Source organism: Oncorhynchus mykiss, chromosome 11 (assembly GCF_057628025.1).
Source record: "Oncorhynchus mykiss isolate SJ-2025 chromosome 11, ASM5762802v1, whole genome shotgun sequence".
Lineage (NCBI taxonomy): Eukaryota > Metazoa > Chordata > Actinopteri > Salmoniformes > Salmonidae > Oncorhynchus > Oncorhynchus mykiss.
The window spans coordinates 66,075,977-66,093,381 of record NC_143032.1 but is presented as its reverse complement, the minus strand read 5'-3'; the positions used below and the strand labels follow the sequence as shown (position 1 = coordinate 66,093,381).

The window sequence follows — 17,405 nt, the reverse complement described above, 5'->3', positions numbered from 1 at the left end:
CAGATATAATAGAACATTCTATTGCATTATATTGTATCCCTATGGCCTAGCTGTAGCATAGTTCAGGCTGCTGTGTATTCTCCATAGAGAGCCAAACTGAAGAGTCTAGCTGAAGAGCCTAGCTGAAGAGCCTAGCTGAAGGGCTTAGTTGAGCTCTACTCAGGGCCATTGCAGAGCTAATCCCCTCTGTCTGCTGTAATGTAATGGCTGCAGCCGCTGGGTCGGTTGGCCCTTGCTTCTCCCCTTCGCCTCATCCCAGGCCCTAACTGAGTCTCAGATCTGGCCTAGTGAGAAGTGACTAATTACATGTGCCCCTGGAATGAGACCCACTCCAAGCAGTAACAGGCTGTGTCTTTTCTCCCTTTCTCCCTCAGCCTACTGGGCTGGACGCCGGGCACGATGCGGATGAGACCTGGCATCTTCAACGCTAACCTTAACCTTGAAGAGGACTGCCTGCTGTACCAGAGAGGACAGGCAGCCATCTTGGACTGGAGAGTGAGAAGAGGAGGTTCAGGGGGTAGAATGACACTTCTTTATAAACCAAAGAAGACAATGGCCAAAAGTGAAGGAGGATGACAACAGAGTCCATATGAGCACAGACAGGGGGTGTGGAGAGACGGGGATGGGGGCGTACCCATAACAAAAACATGGCAGGAGTCCTCAGTGATGTTTAATGCACCATTATAGCACACATACTGTATGCAGCTGCTAGAAACAAGATGGTGGCAGGGTGGAAGACAGGTTTGATTAAGACTGGAGGCTTGTTTCCAGTGACGCACAGGAAGGCTGCATGGCTGATGTGATGCCTGCTTTCCCCAGGCAAGGCAGACATAGCGAGAGAGAGATAGAGAGAAAGGAAGACAGAGAGAGATAGAAAGAGAGCGAGATAATTTGCCTCTATAGAGCTGACAAGTCTCCTGTCCTCCTTCTCCTCCTTTTTTATGTCATTATTTTGTAAAGTGCTGCTGTGCTATCTATGTTATTTCCGAACTGCATGCCACTATGCCACCTCGAGCCTCAACTAGCACAAAAAATTGATTACACTAAGAGAAATAATTTTCATTTCCAGCGTAATATTTCTAAATTAAATTTCAACCCCAAAAATTGTACATCCCTTAAGCATATTGTCTAAGGGAAAAAAACAAAATAGTCTTTAAATTAAATTATTGCGTTTGAGGCATATTTTAAACCCCAGAAACGGTTATGATTTAAGTCCATGTTCTAGAGAACAAACGCCTACCCTCCATCTCTCCATCCCCCTCCTTATCCCTCCATCCCTAACACATAATATTAGTGCCGTGAGTTGGTCTCTCCATGAGAGATTAACCAGGTTAAAACATTCAGGCAGCTCTGCGGTGGGGATGCTCTCTCCCCTCTGGGGTCTGCACTATCATTTGCAGGAGAATTACTTCAGTAATGAAGAATCCAGCCCCATATATTCTACTGGCCTCACCTTCCTCTCCCTTTCTCCCCGCCTCGTCTTCCAACTACACTGAACAGCTAGTAAAAATTCCCTTTAAAACATTCTTAGAGCAGTTTTACCTCCCAGCAAGCACAATTATGTAACTTTCATTTCAATTGATTTATGTGCTGGGCAGGGGATGAAAAAAAACAGGCTGTGAAAGGGAGAGAGCACACAGGCCTTTAACAAATAGGTAGACAGGCATACAAGCCACGTGTTACAGTGGGAGGAGAGAAGATGGGGAGGAGATGCAAGGGAGGGAGTCAGGAGGGTTTTGAGGTGTATTGGAGATCGAGCAAAGGCGCGGGGGGGGGGGGGGGGGCATAGCTATTCCACTTGATTAATAACACTAATCAAATTATACAGTGTTCCACTGTGCTATGAAATCTAGGGCCATAATGTGTTCTAATGGCGAGTGTCATGGAGCTAAACTTCAGGGGGAAAACACCGTGCCACTGCATATGACTGCTGCACATCTTAATGAAGGCAGTAAAACATCAATTTCCAGGAGCCATGCACGCAATGAAAGGGAAGATTGTACTGTAGCACTGCACCCTGGCTCCCCAGTACTGTAGCAAATATGAAAAACAGTAACAAAAGACAGAGCAAGACAGGGAGGGAGGGAGGGATGGAAGAAGGGAGGGAGGGAGGAAAGGAGGGAGGGAAAAAAAGAGAGGGAGGGAAGGGGGGACGGGGGGATAAGAATATGGGGGGAATAAGAAACAGATATCTGTGGGGATTTAAAGGAGAGAACCGCATAAGAAATACGTTGATGTGGAAAAAGGGGGGAGGATGATAGAGGAAACACGGTTTGCTAGAGGGATTGGTGATCCTTCTCAATGTTTTATTTTGGGGGAGAAATCCACCTTTGACACGCACAATCTCTTGCCTGCTTACGGATGAGCCGGGATGCTTTGCTACGTCTGTTATCCTTAGAGGAGCTGACAACAGCCACATTTCATTACTATTTTAAGACTGATGTGCCAAACCCCAGCTTCCATTTATCTATCCAACCCTTCACCCCTCCATCCATCCCTGCATCCATCTACACAAACCTTGCCTGTACAGCTGCTGGTAACTCCATTGCTTCTTCTCAGCAATACCAAAACAACAGCCATTGCTCAAGTAAACTAAAAGGTGGGCTGGATGCTGGATCCTGCAGGTGGGAGGTGGGGGAGAAATTGTTATTTTTCCTCCTTAGGCACAAAGCCATGACTGCAGAGCAGAGGCACTTTGTGTTGCTATAGTGTCACTGGTGATGCTGTATTAGTTGGCGATAAAAATGTTTCAGTGACAAATAACAAAGGAATAAGGCTAAGGCCTTGGCTGTAATCTACCTTCTGAATCTACCTGTCAGCTGAGTACAACACAGCAACTCTGCTAAGTATAGTTTCATTTATCCCTTCTCTAGACACAGGAAGTCAGAAAAAAATAAAACACAGGTTCAGGTTAAATCACCTAAATTACACACGATGCAAACAATCAGATCAGCTGTTATGCCTCAATAAAAGAAAACATTATTTGTCTTCAGGCAGATTTCATGTAACAAACCCGAGAAAGCACAGATTGTTATTAAAATCAAGTCATGTGCTTTGTAAACAGCAGGTGTAAACTAAGAGTGAAATACTTACTTACGGGTCCTTTTTCAACAATGCCGAGATAAAGATAAAAATACAATAAAAAATTAAAAATAGTGTCAAGGAATAAATACACAGTGAATAACAAATAACAATAAGGACAAAAAAATATACAGGGAGTACCGGTACCAAGTCGATGTGTAGGGGTACGAGGTAATAACATGGCTATATACAGGGAGTACCGGTACCAAGTCGATGTGTAGGGGTACGAGGTAATAACATGGCTATATACAGGGAGTACCGGTACCAAGTCGATGTGTAGGGGTACGAGGTAATAACATGGCTATATACAGGGAGTACCGGTACCAAGTCGATGTGTAGGGGTACGAGGTAATAACATGGCTATATACAGGGAGTACCGGTACCAAGTCGATGTGTAGGGGTACGAGGTAATAACATGGCTATATACAGGGAGTACCGGTACTAAGTCGATGTGTAGGGGTACGAGGTAATAACATGGCTATATACAGGGAGTACCGGTACCAAGTCGAGGTGTAGGGGTACGAGGTAATAACATGGCTATATACAGGGAGTACCGGTACTAAGTCGATGTGTAGGGGTACGAGGTAATAACATGGCTATATACAGGGAGTACCGGTACCAAGTCGATGTGTAGGGGTACGAGGTAATAACATGGCTATATACAGGGAGTACCGGTACTAAGTCGATGTGTAGGGGTACGAGGTAATAACATGGCTATATACAGGGAGTACCGGTACCAAGTCGATGTGTAGGGGTACGAGGTAATAACATGGCTATATACAGGGAGTACCGGTACCAAGTCGATGTGTAGGGGTACGAGGTAATAACATGGCTATATACAGGGAGTACCGGTACCAAGTCGATGTGTAGGGGTACGAGGTAATAACATGGCTATATACAGGGAGTACCGGTACCAAGTCGATGTGTAGGGGTACGAGGTAATAACATGGCTATATACAGGGAGTACCGGTACCAAGTCGATGTGTAGGGGTACGAGGTAATAACATGGCTATATACAGGGAGTACCGGTACTAAGTCGATGTGTAGGGATACGAGGTAATAACATGGCTATATACAGGGAGTACCGGTACCAAGTCGATGTGTAGGGGTACGAGGTAATAACATGGCTATATACAGGGAGTACCGGTACTAAGTCGATGTGTAGGGGTACGAGGTAATAACATGGCTATATACAGGGAGTACCGGTACCAAGTCGATGTGTAGGGGTACGAGGTAATAACATGGCTATATACAGGGAGTACCGGTACCAAGTCGATGTGTAGGGGTACGAGGTAACTGAGGTAGGTATGTACTTATAGGTAGGAATAAAGTGACTAGGCAACAGGGTTGATAAACTGTAGCAGTGTGAAAAGTGTGCTGAGTGTGAAAGTGTGTGTGTGTGGAGTCAGTATGCATGTGTGCGCATGTTATGTGCGTGTGGGAGTATGTACTGTAGTGTGTGTATATGTTGGGGTGGAAGTATATGTGACTTTATTTGGTTCCCCATTTGCTTTTGCAGAAGCAGAAGTTACTCTTCCTGGGGTCCACAAAAAACACAAAACACGGATAGACAAGGACAGTCACACACATTTAAAATACAACCATATACAAACAATACAACTACAAAATAATACAAACAATAAAACCAAAAAATGATGTGTGTGTTAGTGTATCTGTGTGTGTTTGTGTGTCCCTTCACATTCCCCGCTGTTCCATGAGATGTTGTATTATAATTTTTAAGGTCATTTTTCTGTTTGCTTGAGTAATTGGAGATGGAAGGGAGATCATAGCTCTGTATAATACTGTCCGCTGGCGTGAATTTGTTTTGGATTTGGGGACTGTGGAGAGACCCCTGGTAGCATGTCATGTGGGGTATGTATGGGTGTGTGAGCTGAATGATATTTGATTATGAAGAAAACATTTGTCACTAATATTTCTCACAAATACAAAACTCTCATCAACCCTGAACCAGGAAAGATGCGCATGCATGTTGTTGATGTGAGCCATGACCAGCCTTTCAAAACACTTCATGGCTACAGACGTGAGTGCTACGGGTCGGTAGTCATTTAGGCAGGTTACCTTGGTGTTCCTGGGCACAGGGACTATGCTTAAAAGTTGTTGGTATTACAGACTCGGACAGGGAGAGGTTGAAAATGTCAGTGAACACTTGCCAGTTGGTCGGATTACACGTCCTGGTAATCCGTCTGGCCCTGCGGCCCTGTGAATGTTGACCTGTTTAAAAGTCTTAATCACATCAGTTGCGGAGAGCGTGATCACACAATCTTCTGGAACAGCTGGTGCTCTCATGCATGTTTCAGTGTTATTTGCCTCGAAGTGAGCATAGAAGTAGTTTAGCTCGTTTGGTAGGCTCGTGTCACTGGGCAGCTCTCGGCTGTGCTTCCCTTTGTAGTCTGTAATGGTTTGCAAGCCCTGCCACATCCGACGAGCATCAGAGTCGGTGTAGTACGATTCAATCTTCGTCCCGTATTGACGCTTTGCCTGTTTGATGGTTCGTTGGAGGGCATAGCGTGATTTCTTATAAGCTTCCCGGTTAGTGTCCCGCAAAGGGTTCTTTACTATTTTTAGGCAGTGGAATTACTTTAGCTTCCTTCCACACCTGTAGACACACACACTCCTTTCACAGTTCACTGTTGTTATTTCACTTCTGAGCTTTTCCACTTTACTAGTGAAATAATAATTGAAATGATTGGCAATGCTGAAAGGTATTATTATAAATGACCCAGTAACTTCAATGAACTAAGGAAAACTCCACCCAAAAACGATCTTTTGGTATTTGTTTCATTAGTCCATTGTTGATATAGTCTCAAAATATTTTGTATTTTAGCAATCACAATTTATGATGCTGCTTTTTGCATCATATGATACAAAATGCATCATATGTATATGTATTTCTGTATTTTGAAAGTTATATATTTTTAAAACAAGGACCCAGTCCTTGTTAATAATGATTCCCAGAGAGTTCTGATGTCATCAGTTTGTTGTCACCTTGCTGCAAGTCTCTTTTAGGACATCCACCTCTCCCTGGGAGAACTGCAAACTGGATCTCTCTGGTCAAATATTCCATTCTTTTGTTAGTTGAGTCCATCAGTGTTTGGACAGAGCTCTTGAATATATTTTCCTGTTGTTGTAACAACTGCATGTAGAACCCTTTTTCTTCGTTATAATCCCTTCACCTGTGATAGAGAAACACTGTTCTCTCCATGACTCCCATCTTTAGCTTCGGATGCCATGGTACCAACGTAGGCTAACGCTGGTACTCCACACAGTTTCAGAAAGGGCAGGTCACAGGGCAAATTTAAACAGCAACAAACAGCAGGGATTTAGACAGCCACAAGCCTGGGACAATCTGCCGTCCTAGCCACAAGGGAAACCTTACTAGCTTGATAGCTAGTTAGCAGCTAGGCTAGCTGCTATGCCAAGCAGCTCTTCAAACCTTTGGTTGGCAGGATCCCTGGATAGATATAGCGGTCCCAGCAACTGAGGATGCGTCGATGGATCCTAAGTCAAAATATATTTAGAAACGAATTTTTTCAATAGAACACAGAGAATTTCAAAACATCAAACCGAGCTCTCCCTCGTTCAACACGTGATGTACCCGGATGTACCTTTCAACACACGATGTTCTGGATGTACCGTTCCACACGTGATGTACTGGATGTACCGTTCAACACGTGATGTACTGGATGTACCGTTCCACACGTGATGTACTGGATGTACCGTTCAACACGTGATGTACTGGATGTACCGTTCAACACGTGATGTACTGGATGTACCGTTCAACACGTGATGTACTGGATGTACCGTTCAACACGTGATGTACCGGATGTACCGTTCAACACATGATGTACTGGATGTACCGTTCAACACGTGATGTACTGGATGTACCGTTCAACACGTGATGTACTGGATGTACCGTTCAACACGTGATGTACCGGATGTACCGTTCAACACATGATGTACTGGATGTACCGTTCAACACGTGATGTACCGGATGTACCGTTCAACACGTGATGTACCGGATGTACCGTTCAACACGTGATGTACCCGGATGTACCTTTCAACACGTGATGTACCGGATGTACCGTTCCACACGTGATGTACTGGATGTACCGTTCAACACGTGATGTACTGGATGTACCGTTCCACACGTGATGTACTGGATGTACCGTTCAACACGTGATGTACTGGATGTACCGTTCAACACGTGATGTACTGGATGTACCGTTCAACACGTGATGTACTGGATGTACCGTTCAACACATGATGTACTGGATGTACCGTTCAACACGTGATGTACTGGATGTACCGTTCAACACGTGATGTACTGGATGTACCGTTCAACACGTGATGTACTGGATGTACCGTTCAACACGTGATGTACCGGATGTACCGTTCAACTAGTGACGCACTTGACACTTCACTTTACCGTGAATGCAGTCATTGAGAGTGACATTGAGGATGAGTGTGTGGGTAGAGTCAGTGCAAGAGTGTAAAAAAGGGTCAATTCAGGTAGTCTGGGTAGCCATTTGATTAGCTATTTAGCAGTCTTATGTCTTGTGGGTAAAAGCTGTTCATGGTCCTGTTGGTGCACTGGTATCGCTTGCCGTGCGGTAGCAGTGAGAACATGCTATGGTTTGGGTGGCTGGAGTATTTGACCATTTTTTTGGGCCTTCCTCTGACACCGCCTGGTATATAGGTCCTGGATGGTAGGGTGCTTGGCCCCAGTGATGACTCCCTGTAGCGCTTTGTGGTAGGGTACCTTGCAGTTGTTGTACCAAGCGGTAATGCAGCCAGTGAAGATGCCCTCAATGGTGCAGCTGTAAAACCTTTTGAGGATCTGAGGGCCCATGCCAAGTCCTTTTCAGCCGCCTGAGAGGGAAAAGGTACTATCGTACCCTCTTCACAACTATGTAGATGTGTGTGGACCAATCTAATTCCTTACTGATGTGGACACTAAGGAACTTGAAGTGCTCAACCCACTCCACTACAGCCCCATATTGTAATTATTATCATAATTACGCCTTGTGTGTTTTTGATTTATTTTTTACTTGTGAGCAGGCAGCCTACATCAGGAAGAAATACCATTATAATTACGTCTTGTGTGTTTTTGATTATTTTTTACTTGTGAGCAGGCAGCCTACATCAGGAAGAAATACCATTATAATTACGGAGATTCACGTTTTGACTGGCTCCATTTCTATTTCCACAAAAACAGTTTGGCTATCGCCGTGCAGAAAATTCAATCAGGCTGAATTACATGTCTATCAGATCAAAATGTAATTGATTTGAAAGGCGACATGATATATAACTACATGACAGTGGGGAGGCTCCTAAGGGACCAGCCTATGGGGAACTCATTAACGCTAGCTAGGTTCTGAATTATTGAGTACTAAAGCTAAAGCAGCGACATTGGGGAAGAGGAATCCACCGTAACAACTTCTTAAGTGTTTGTCTCAACTTACAGCGGGGAAATCGAAGACGTCTGTGGCCCGCCCGCACATCAATATTATAGTGAGTGAAGTTGTAATGGTCTATAATTGAAAGGGTTCAGATGAAGGTAGGGTCAGGTCAGTGCATGTCATCCTATCTCTCTCTTGCTCTCTCTCACAGTAACTCTTCATACACGTCATAGTCTCTCTCTCTAGCTTCAGACACGTAATCTCTTTCTTTCATCTCTGTAATGTGTGTTATAAAGCTAGGGTCAGTGCGTACAAACATATCATCCTATTTCTTTCTCGTCTCTGAAACACAAGCTACTCCTGTGCAGTGATGTCACATCCTGTCTCTATGTTGTTCTGGTAGGCACACCAACACTGAGACTGGGGCGGAAAGGTTAGCGGTTAACTAGCATTAGCTCACAGTAGCAGCACAACATGCTATGCCCGCAGTATGAGAGCTGTATCCCTGTCTCTGTATGCACAAGTACTAAAGTAGACACAAAGAGCTAAAGTGAGACAGTAGCAGGCGTGCTGTGCTCTGGGGGACCCAGCGTGCTCACTCTCTCTGCTCTAGGGGGGACCCAGCATGTCTCCCTGACCCTGAGCACGGGGCCCACAGGGCCTCCCTGAACCCTCCGTGGGCTGGCAGCAGGGTCCCTGTGGAAAAGATAAAGATATAAAGCCACCACAGCTCCGTGTGGTGCGGCTTGGTGAAGTGGGGCCTCCACATCCCGGAGGTGCCGAGTGGCTGTTTACCATCCCTGGAAGACTGGGAGAGCAGGCTCTCTGAGGCCCCCTCCACAGTCCCCTCTCTGCTGGCCTTCTTTCCCTCTCTCTCTCTCTCTCTCTCTCTCTCTTTATGTCTATATCTCTCTTTATGTCTCTCTCTCTTTGTCTCTCTCTCTCTCTTTATGTATCTCTCTTTGTCTCTCTCTCTATATCTCTCTCTTTATTATGTCTCTCTCTCTATGTCTCTCTCTCTCTCTTTATGTATATCTCTCTCTTTATGTCTCTTTCTCTCTCTTTGTCTCTCTTTACATCTCTTTTTCTATCTCTCTCTCTTTGTCTCTCTTTATGTCTCTCTGTCTCTTTATGTCTCTTTCTCTCTCTTTATCTCTCTCTCGTTGTCTCTTTCTCTCTCTCTCTGTGTCTCTCTCTCTCTCTTTATGTCTCTCTCTTTATGTATCTTTCTCTCTCTCTCTCTTTGCCTTCCTGATAGCTTTCCCAGAAAATGAGAACTCAATTAATTCTGTGGAAATGAGGGCTACGGAGGAGGCGGCCCTGGAGACCAGAGAGAGAGAGAGCGAGAGAGCAGAGCGGAGCTCCCTGTCAATTCTATGGCCTGGTTAAAAAAAACACAGGCAGAGCTGTGACTGGGTGCACAGGGGAGCAAGGAAGCGAGGTGTGCATTAAGTCTTTAGCCAAGTTAATCCTGTCTACAGTTCAAACATGGCTGATGAACGCTCCTCATTACAGAGCCAAGTGGAGCGAAGGGGGACATGATCACAAACCAGTCACAATGAGAGAGAGAGAGAGAGAGAGAAAGAGAGAGAGAGAGAGAGAGAGAGAGAGAGAGAGAGAGAGAGAGAGAGAGAGAGAGAGAGAGAGAGAGAGAGGCTGAGCACTAGCTAAATGAGCTCAAAGCCCTGAGATGTATTTAAAACAAAGCTGACACTCAATAGCTCCCAATACTTGCACATACATTGCTCAAAACTTGGACAATGAATATCTCTCATAACCTTTTAGTGACTTAATGCATTCCAACTGTCAAGCAAAATCATACTGCCTAGAGGCACAAAGGCTGATATAATCTAAACAAACAAACTATATTCTGATATGTTGTGGCTTGAGTATGTGAGAGGGAATCTTCCTATGAGTGATATGGCTATATATGTATATTCTTAAACTATCTAATACATGCAATCAATCAACCTGTGTGTATACATATTACATATATTATAGAATCAAACAAAGCTATACAATGACTCAAATACTGGCCATAACATATTTGCCTTTGTCTGCAGTCTGCACATATAGAGAAGTGCAAACAAGGGTGAAAATAGTAGGAGTGTGTGTGTGTGTGTGTGTGTGTGTGTGTGTGTGTGTGTGCACATGCATGCATGTGACCCTTAGCTTATGTGACCTCACCTCATGTGTCCCAAACGAGGGCTCGCCTCTTTTTAAAGAAGTGAACTGAAAAGAAGAGACAACAGTCATTAATCGGTGTGGGTCTGTCTGTCTACCGCCAACGTGCTTGTCTAGCCTGGCTTGGCCTGCTGCTATATTAAGATCTGGTGCACAGCCATCCCGCCTGGTGTACGTACGTCAGCTCTTTTTCTCCTGGCATTGCAGAGCCAGCAGAGGAGGGAGCAGCTGTTGCAAGAGGATGTTGCCAGGTTTGAGGTCACAAAAAGACAGAGACACTGAGAAGCAGGAATGTGACGGTATGTTCAATCTTAATGACCTCCTCCACTTACACTACATGACGGTGGTCCAGTGTGACTGAGTTAGTAAGTGCGTGGCACTAGTAATGCCAGGGTCATGGGTTAAATGCCCGCGGGGTCTTATATACTCAAATATATGCACTCAGTGTTCTAAGCCACTTTGGATAAAAGGTGTGTTAGGTTATGCTAGGTTTGCAAACTATAGGCAAGGCGAGACAGTGCAAATAACTCAATTTGAACATAAACCGTTTTCTCAGACATTGGGCATATTTTTCCATGTGTGCTTTGTTGTCTGTTATGTTTAATATCGAGCCCAAAGGAAAGAAAGTGAGACAAATATATATATATATATATATTTTTTTTTTTCTGCACTTGTAAAGATCACATCACCTACTGAGGCATTATATACGTAAACCACTTCAGTTCATCAGAGTCAATCTTTCAGCACTCAAAGGTATTTCCTGGTCGTACATTAAGGCTTCCTAGCTTTATAATACTCTACCTCAAGCTCCAATTTACCCCTACCCCCCTAACCCAATCCCCCTACCCCACATTCCGCCTCTTAGGAAAACCTAGTAAAACTGGCCAGCCAGACAGTTCCACAATTTCATATGATAAATAACATGTATGTTAAGAGTCAGGGGGGATTGTAGCCAATGTGTTTCCAAGAAAATCAGTCTGCCACCAGTACTTAAAGTGATTGAATAGCCTGTAAACAGAAGCTGCAGGCTTTCTTGCTCCTGTCTGGGAGATACTAATAAGGTTGTGCTTGGAGCAAACTAGCTAAGGAAGGAGAGGAAAAAAGAAAGAAGTGAAGTTCATGAACTAAGCAGTAAGTGCAGGAGCTTTGAAAAATACCTCTCTGTCTCTGCACTCTGCCTTATCCCTGAACCCAAACTGCAGACCGAGGAAACACAAGGGCGATAAGCGTCGAGCCAGTCATAAGACACCCTGGTTCAATGGATGACTGTGTTCCTCACATTACCCAAATTAAAATCAAATCTTGTCTTTAAAGGTCTCATAAAAACCCTCTTCCTCCCTCTTTTCTTCCTTTACACTTCTGAAGAGAATCAATTATCCTTTGTTCACATTTCTTATAAAGTCCTCTTTGCTCTCATGCCAATATCTTCTCCCTATCTGTAAAATCCATCACAGCCAGTTTTTGGCAGATTTGCTGGGGAGCCACAGTATATCCAATTTAGAAAGTTTGGAGGAAGCAGATAGGGCTTGTTGATGTTGCAGGCGACATCAGACGCGAGATAAGCGTGAAAATGACTTAAGCACACAATTTAGTTATTATGCTGAAAGAAGGCCTTTGTTGTGTCCTCATTGCGTCAGCTGACAGTGATACTGTATTTAGACTATAATAACAACAGCCAAAACAGCACACAACTCTAACATACCTAGATGCCATGAATGAAAGCCAGGTGGGCTTTTAATGAAAAGAAGCATGTGGAATTTTAATACGAGACAGACAGTGGTTAAACAAGTTTGCCATTCAGTGCAAGATGTATCCGGTGACTCTAGAATGTCGTACATGACAAAACCTGTCCTAAGTATTTGACCAAATCCTTGTTTTAGTGTTTCCTCTGTTTAAAAAAACCCAGAAAGTCTAGCAGACCTGAAAGACGTGCTAAATACCCTAGTATAGAGACTGGCCAGCAATCAGGCTCTTTAATGTAGGCCTGCTGCCTAGCTGTAAGCTCTTTAATGTAGGTCTGCTGCCTAGCTGTTAGCTCTTTAACGTAGGCCTGCTGCCTAGCTGTTAGCTCTTTAACGTAGGCCTGCTGCCTAGCTGTTAGCTCTTTAACGTAGGTCTGCTGCCTAGCTGATAGCTCTTTAACGTAGGTCTGCTGCCTAGCTGTTAGCTCTTTAACGTAGGCCTGCTGCCTAGCTGTAAGCTCTATAACGTAGGCCTGCTGCCTAGCTGTTAGCTCTTTAGCGTAGGCCTGCTGCCTAGCTGTTAGCTCTTTAGCGTAGGCCTGCTGCCTAGCTGTTAGCTCTTTAGCGTAGGCCTGCTGCCTAGCTGTCAGCTCTTTAACGTAGGCCTGCTGCCTAGCTGTAAGCTCTTTAACGTAGGCCTGCTGCATAGCTGTTAGCTCTTTAGCGTAGGCCTGCTGCCTAGCTGTTAGCTCTTTAGAGTAGGCCTGCTGCCTAGCTGTAAGCTCTTTAGCGTAGGCCTGCTGCCTAGCTATTAGCTCATTAGCGTAGGCCTGCTGCCTAGCTGTTACAGCCTTTGTGTGGTTGAGGTTTTCTGCAGAAAATGGTGTTAACTGTTGCAGAATTTGTGGAAGAAAGAAGGTGCAGAGTTTAAGTTAAAATCCCTGAATGTAACAGCAGGCCGTTTCACTTATGGTGAGCCATAGTGCTACTGGAGAACAACATATGTGCCATTTGTGAAAAACACACAAAGAGAGATATGGGTTGCTAATGTGAAAATTAGTGAGGGTGAGCAAAGACACAGACCGACCTATTAGTAGCATGGGCTGCCTCGCCTGAGCAGAGACCTGCCCTGATGACAGACAGAGTTAGCCTTGCAAAGCAACCTACACTTCAGTTTACCACCACCAAGCCAGAACCCTTCAATCATTCAGTCATCCTGCCTCTGACCTGCTAGCTAGCGAAACCAAGATAAGAAACGACAGACAAGTTAGCCATTTGGTTTTGTTTGTCCTCTCTGGCCTCCTTTAGTTGAGTGAAACCTAAACCACATTAGGGCCTTAATCCCTAGATGAGAAGTGGGGATGCTGCTTCAGCAGCAGACAGACAGATAAGGATGAGACACCTGGTGAATAACACCTTGTGATGGACCAGACCACAGAGGAAGCTAGGCCAAGACTTGGCCCTGTGTCCCACTGCTAATTTGATGACCGTTACCCCTACTGACTGCACTCGCCTTCAGAGGCAGGCTGTATCCTCTTACTGGTCACCTTAGAATAACAAGGTCCGCTGCATCAACAGAATAGATTAAATTGAGCAGAAATGAACCCAGTTCAATGGCTTTGGCTCCAGCCTGTGAGAGATTCCAGGAATAGATGACAGCCCTATTGGAGCCAGAGCATCAGTTGACTCTGACAAATTATTCAAAATGTTTGTTGTGATTGGTCAGTGCTCGAGTACAGGGGTCAGAACAGGGGTGGAGCTACACAGCATTTACTACTTAAAGCTGAAATCATTAATTGAAACAATAAACAAAGCGGCCACCCCTCTCTTTTGATAAAAGCTGTGGGATGGCCCTGGATAAATGTAGCCACTCGCAAATTCATAGAGGGAGCTAAGAACGCAAGGACTAACCATCCATGATATAAAAATCATAGTTTTAACCATGTTTTGAGAATATACAGTGTTTGTTTACAAACATTGGAGTAAAGCTTTTATTTTGGGTTCTGATGAGGCATTTATAAGTTATATTCTTCAAGAATCAATGAGTAAATATCATTCATTTAGAAGTTCAAAATGGATGTAGCTATTAAGGATTCTAGCTTTAAGCTTAAAAAGGAAGTGGCACTACACTGTAAATGCAGGAAACGCTAAATTTACAAACCTAAAGTGTGTTTAAACCATATACTGTATACTACTGTGAATCAGTAGTATGTGTCTACCAGTGGCTATACATCTCCAATTACAGGTTGTATTGAATGTGATAGAGTGGGAAGCACCACCACCAAGCATCTCAAGAGAAATCATGCGTGGCTGACAGGAAGAGGAGCACGTAGGAGGACTCCTTTAATAATTGTACCCTCCATGTATTCACCATCACAGGCATAGGTCAACTTGAAATTTGTAATTATAGTAATTGTAAGCCCGGCGAATGGGCCTCCAATACACCATTCACCATTACGTTGAAAATACACAGTGTGCCATCCAGGATGAGCCCACAAAAAGCAAAGTATATGTCTCAGTTGTAGAGCTCTGCTAGGAAAGATGTTGGAGAGCTGTGGAAAGCAAATACAGTGGAAAGACGGAGGAGGGAGTGTGGAAATGAAAGACGGTGGAAATGAAAGACGGTGGAGAGTATGGAAATTAAAGACGGTGGAAATGAAAGACAGTGGAGAGAATGTGGAAATGAAAGACGGTGGAAATGAAAGACAGTGGAGAGACTGTGGAAATGAAAGACGGGGGAGAGAGTGTGGAAATGAAAGACAGGGGAGAGAGTGTGGAAATGAAAGACGGGGGAGAGAGTGTGGAAATGAAAGACGGTGGAGAGACTGTGGAAATGAAAGACGGGGGAGAGAGCGTGGAAATGAAAGACGGTGGAGAGACTGTGGAAATGAAAGACGCGGGAGAGAGCGTGGAAATGAAAGGCGGTGGAAATGAAAGACGGTGGAGAGAATGTGGAAATGAAAGACGGTGCAGAGAATGTGAAAATGAAAGACGGTGAAAGAGTGTGGAAATTAAAGAAGGTGGAGAGAATGTGGAAATGAAAGATGGTGGAGAGACTGGTAATGAAAGACGGTGGAGAGACAGTGGAAATGAAAGACGGTGGAGAGACTGTGAATATGAAAGATGGAGGAGAGAGTGTGGAAATGAAAGACGGTGATGAGACTGTGGAAATGAAAGACGGTGGAGAGACTGTGGAAATGAAAGACAGTGGAGAGAATGTGGAAATGAAAGACGGTGGAAAGACTGTGGAAATGAAAGTTGGAGGAGAGAGTGTGGAAATGAAAGACGGTGGAGAGACTGTGGAAATGAAAGTTGGAGGAGAGAGTGTGGAAATGAAAGACGGTGCATAGACTGGAAATGAAAGACGGTGGAGAGACTGTGGAAATGAAAGACGGTGGAGAGACTGTGGAAATGAAAGACGGTGGAGAGACTGTGGAAATGAAAGTTGGAGGAGAGAGTGTGGAAATGAAACACTGTGCATAGACTGGTAATGAAAGACGGTGGAGAGACTGTGGAAATGAAAGACGGTGATGAGACTTCAGAAATGAAAGACGGTGGAGAGACTGTGGAAATAAAAGACGGTGGAGAGACTGTGGAAATAAAAGACGGTGGAGAGACTGAGGAAATGAAAGACAGTGGAGAGACTGTGGAAATGAAAGATGGTGGAGAGACTGTGGATATGAAAGACGGTAGAGAGACTGGATATGAAAGACGGTGGAGAGACTGTGGATATTAAAGACGGTGGATAGACTGTGGATATGAAAGACAGTGGAGAGACTGTGGATATGAAAGATGGTGGAGAGCTGTGGAAATGTCTCAGTACCTGTCATAACAGGACCACCACTTCTGACAGCCTGTCACTGTGGCAGAAACCTAAAGAAACCTTTACAGTTGTAAAGTGGGCTCGATAAAGCATGGTGATATGAATAGCAGGGTTCCGGGTTTGATTTCCACAATGGCCATATACTGCATATTACAGTCGCTATAGACACTGCTAAATTACCATTTATAATTAATTCCCATACATAGAATAAATAACATGTCAACACTAGAGTGTGCGTGATATTCTAAACTGAGGTGAACCACATCCTGAACCTAAGCTAACCCTAACAAATTCAGACAGATACACACAAACAGCAAATGTGTATCCACATGTACCAGTACCAAAAAAAGACCCACTTAAAAGCCTACTGCACAATAGCCTGGCAATTAGGGGGTAGAGAGGAGGAACGACAGATCGGTTACAGTTGTTGAATGCTAACTACAGCGTTTTACGGTGGCGAGGAGATAACGAGTTACTGCGTGAGAGAGAAGTGCGTTGCCGCGTGCGGTCTTTAACGAGGAACTGTGGAAATCTATGACACTTAAAATCAGGGACAATGAATCGCTACTGGGCCTGTCAGCGAGCAGCGTCTTCCAGCGCCTGGCCCTCCTCCCTTTGTCCTAATGAAGGCAGACATTAATTTATCCTCTTTCAGAACTCATTCTCATGCTTTAGATGCAAGTAATTAGGCTTACTCAGCTCTGCTCTGTCTGGACAACAACTACAAAACTGGTGAGACTGAGAATAATTCAGTCTATAATGTGTATAGATGCAACTGAATAAATATAGTTCGCTATACTGTCATAGTTTTCTACTTTTACATTTCCCTCAAACAGTTAAGATGCTCTGACACATCAGTGGCAACAAATGTCTCTAAAAACTCAACCATCACTTCCTACATGCATGTCCCAACGACCATTAAGCTGTTGTTATGGCAGCCATAAAGCAGACAAAACAACTAGCTTTTAGAACTCGTAGATATGAACAGAACATATATAAATCCAGGGTCATGTTGAAGGAAAATACTCTGTGGGTGGGGAGCAAAGTGAATTAAAGTCCATTCCTGCCCATTTTAGCAACAGGATACAGGGCTTGGTAAAATCCTAGGGTTAATATGGTCATGTTATGAGCCTATGCTCTGGAATCTGGGCTAGATGGAACCATTGATATGAGCTGAGCACTAATGACAGGGACAAATGCTTAAGATGATCCATA

General features: G+C 44.2%; 1 protein-coding gene across 15 annotated transcripts in view; it reads right to left on the bottom strand.

Moving 5' to 3' along the window:
• The window catches only part of fbrsl1 (fibrosin-like 1), a 447,606-nt gene that overhangs the window by 172,341 nt on the left and 257,860 nt on the right, over positions 1-17,405 (bottom strand). For 6 of the 15 annotated variants that reach the window (XM_090190948.1, XM_090190955.1, XM_090190943.1 and 3 more), the window contains exon 5: positions 10,689-10,733. The exons of the other annotated variants lie outside the window; for them this stretch is intronic. In XM_090190948.1, coding sequence (XP_090047074.1) covers positions 10,689-10,733 — 45 coding nt within the window. The remainder of the gene's footprint in view (positions 1-10,688; positions 10,734-17,405) is intronic. 15 annotated transcript variants of the gene reach the window in all.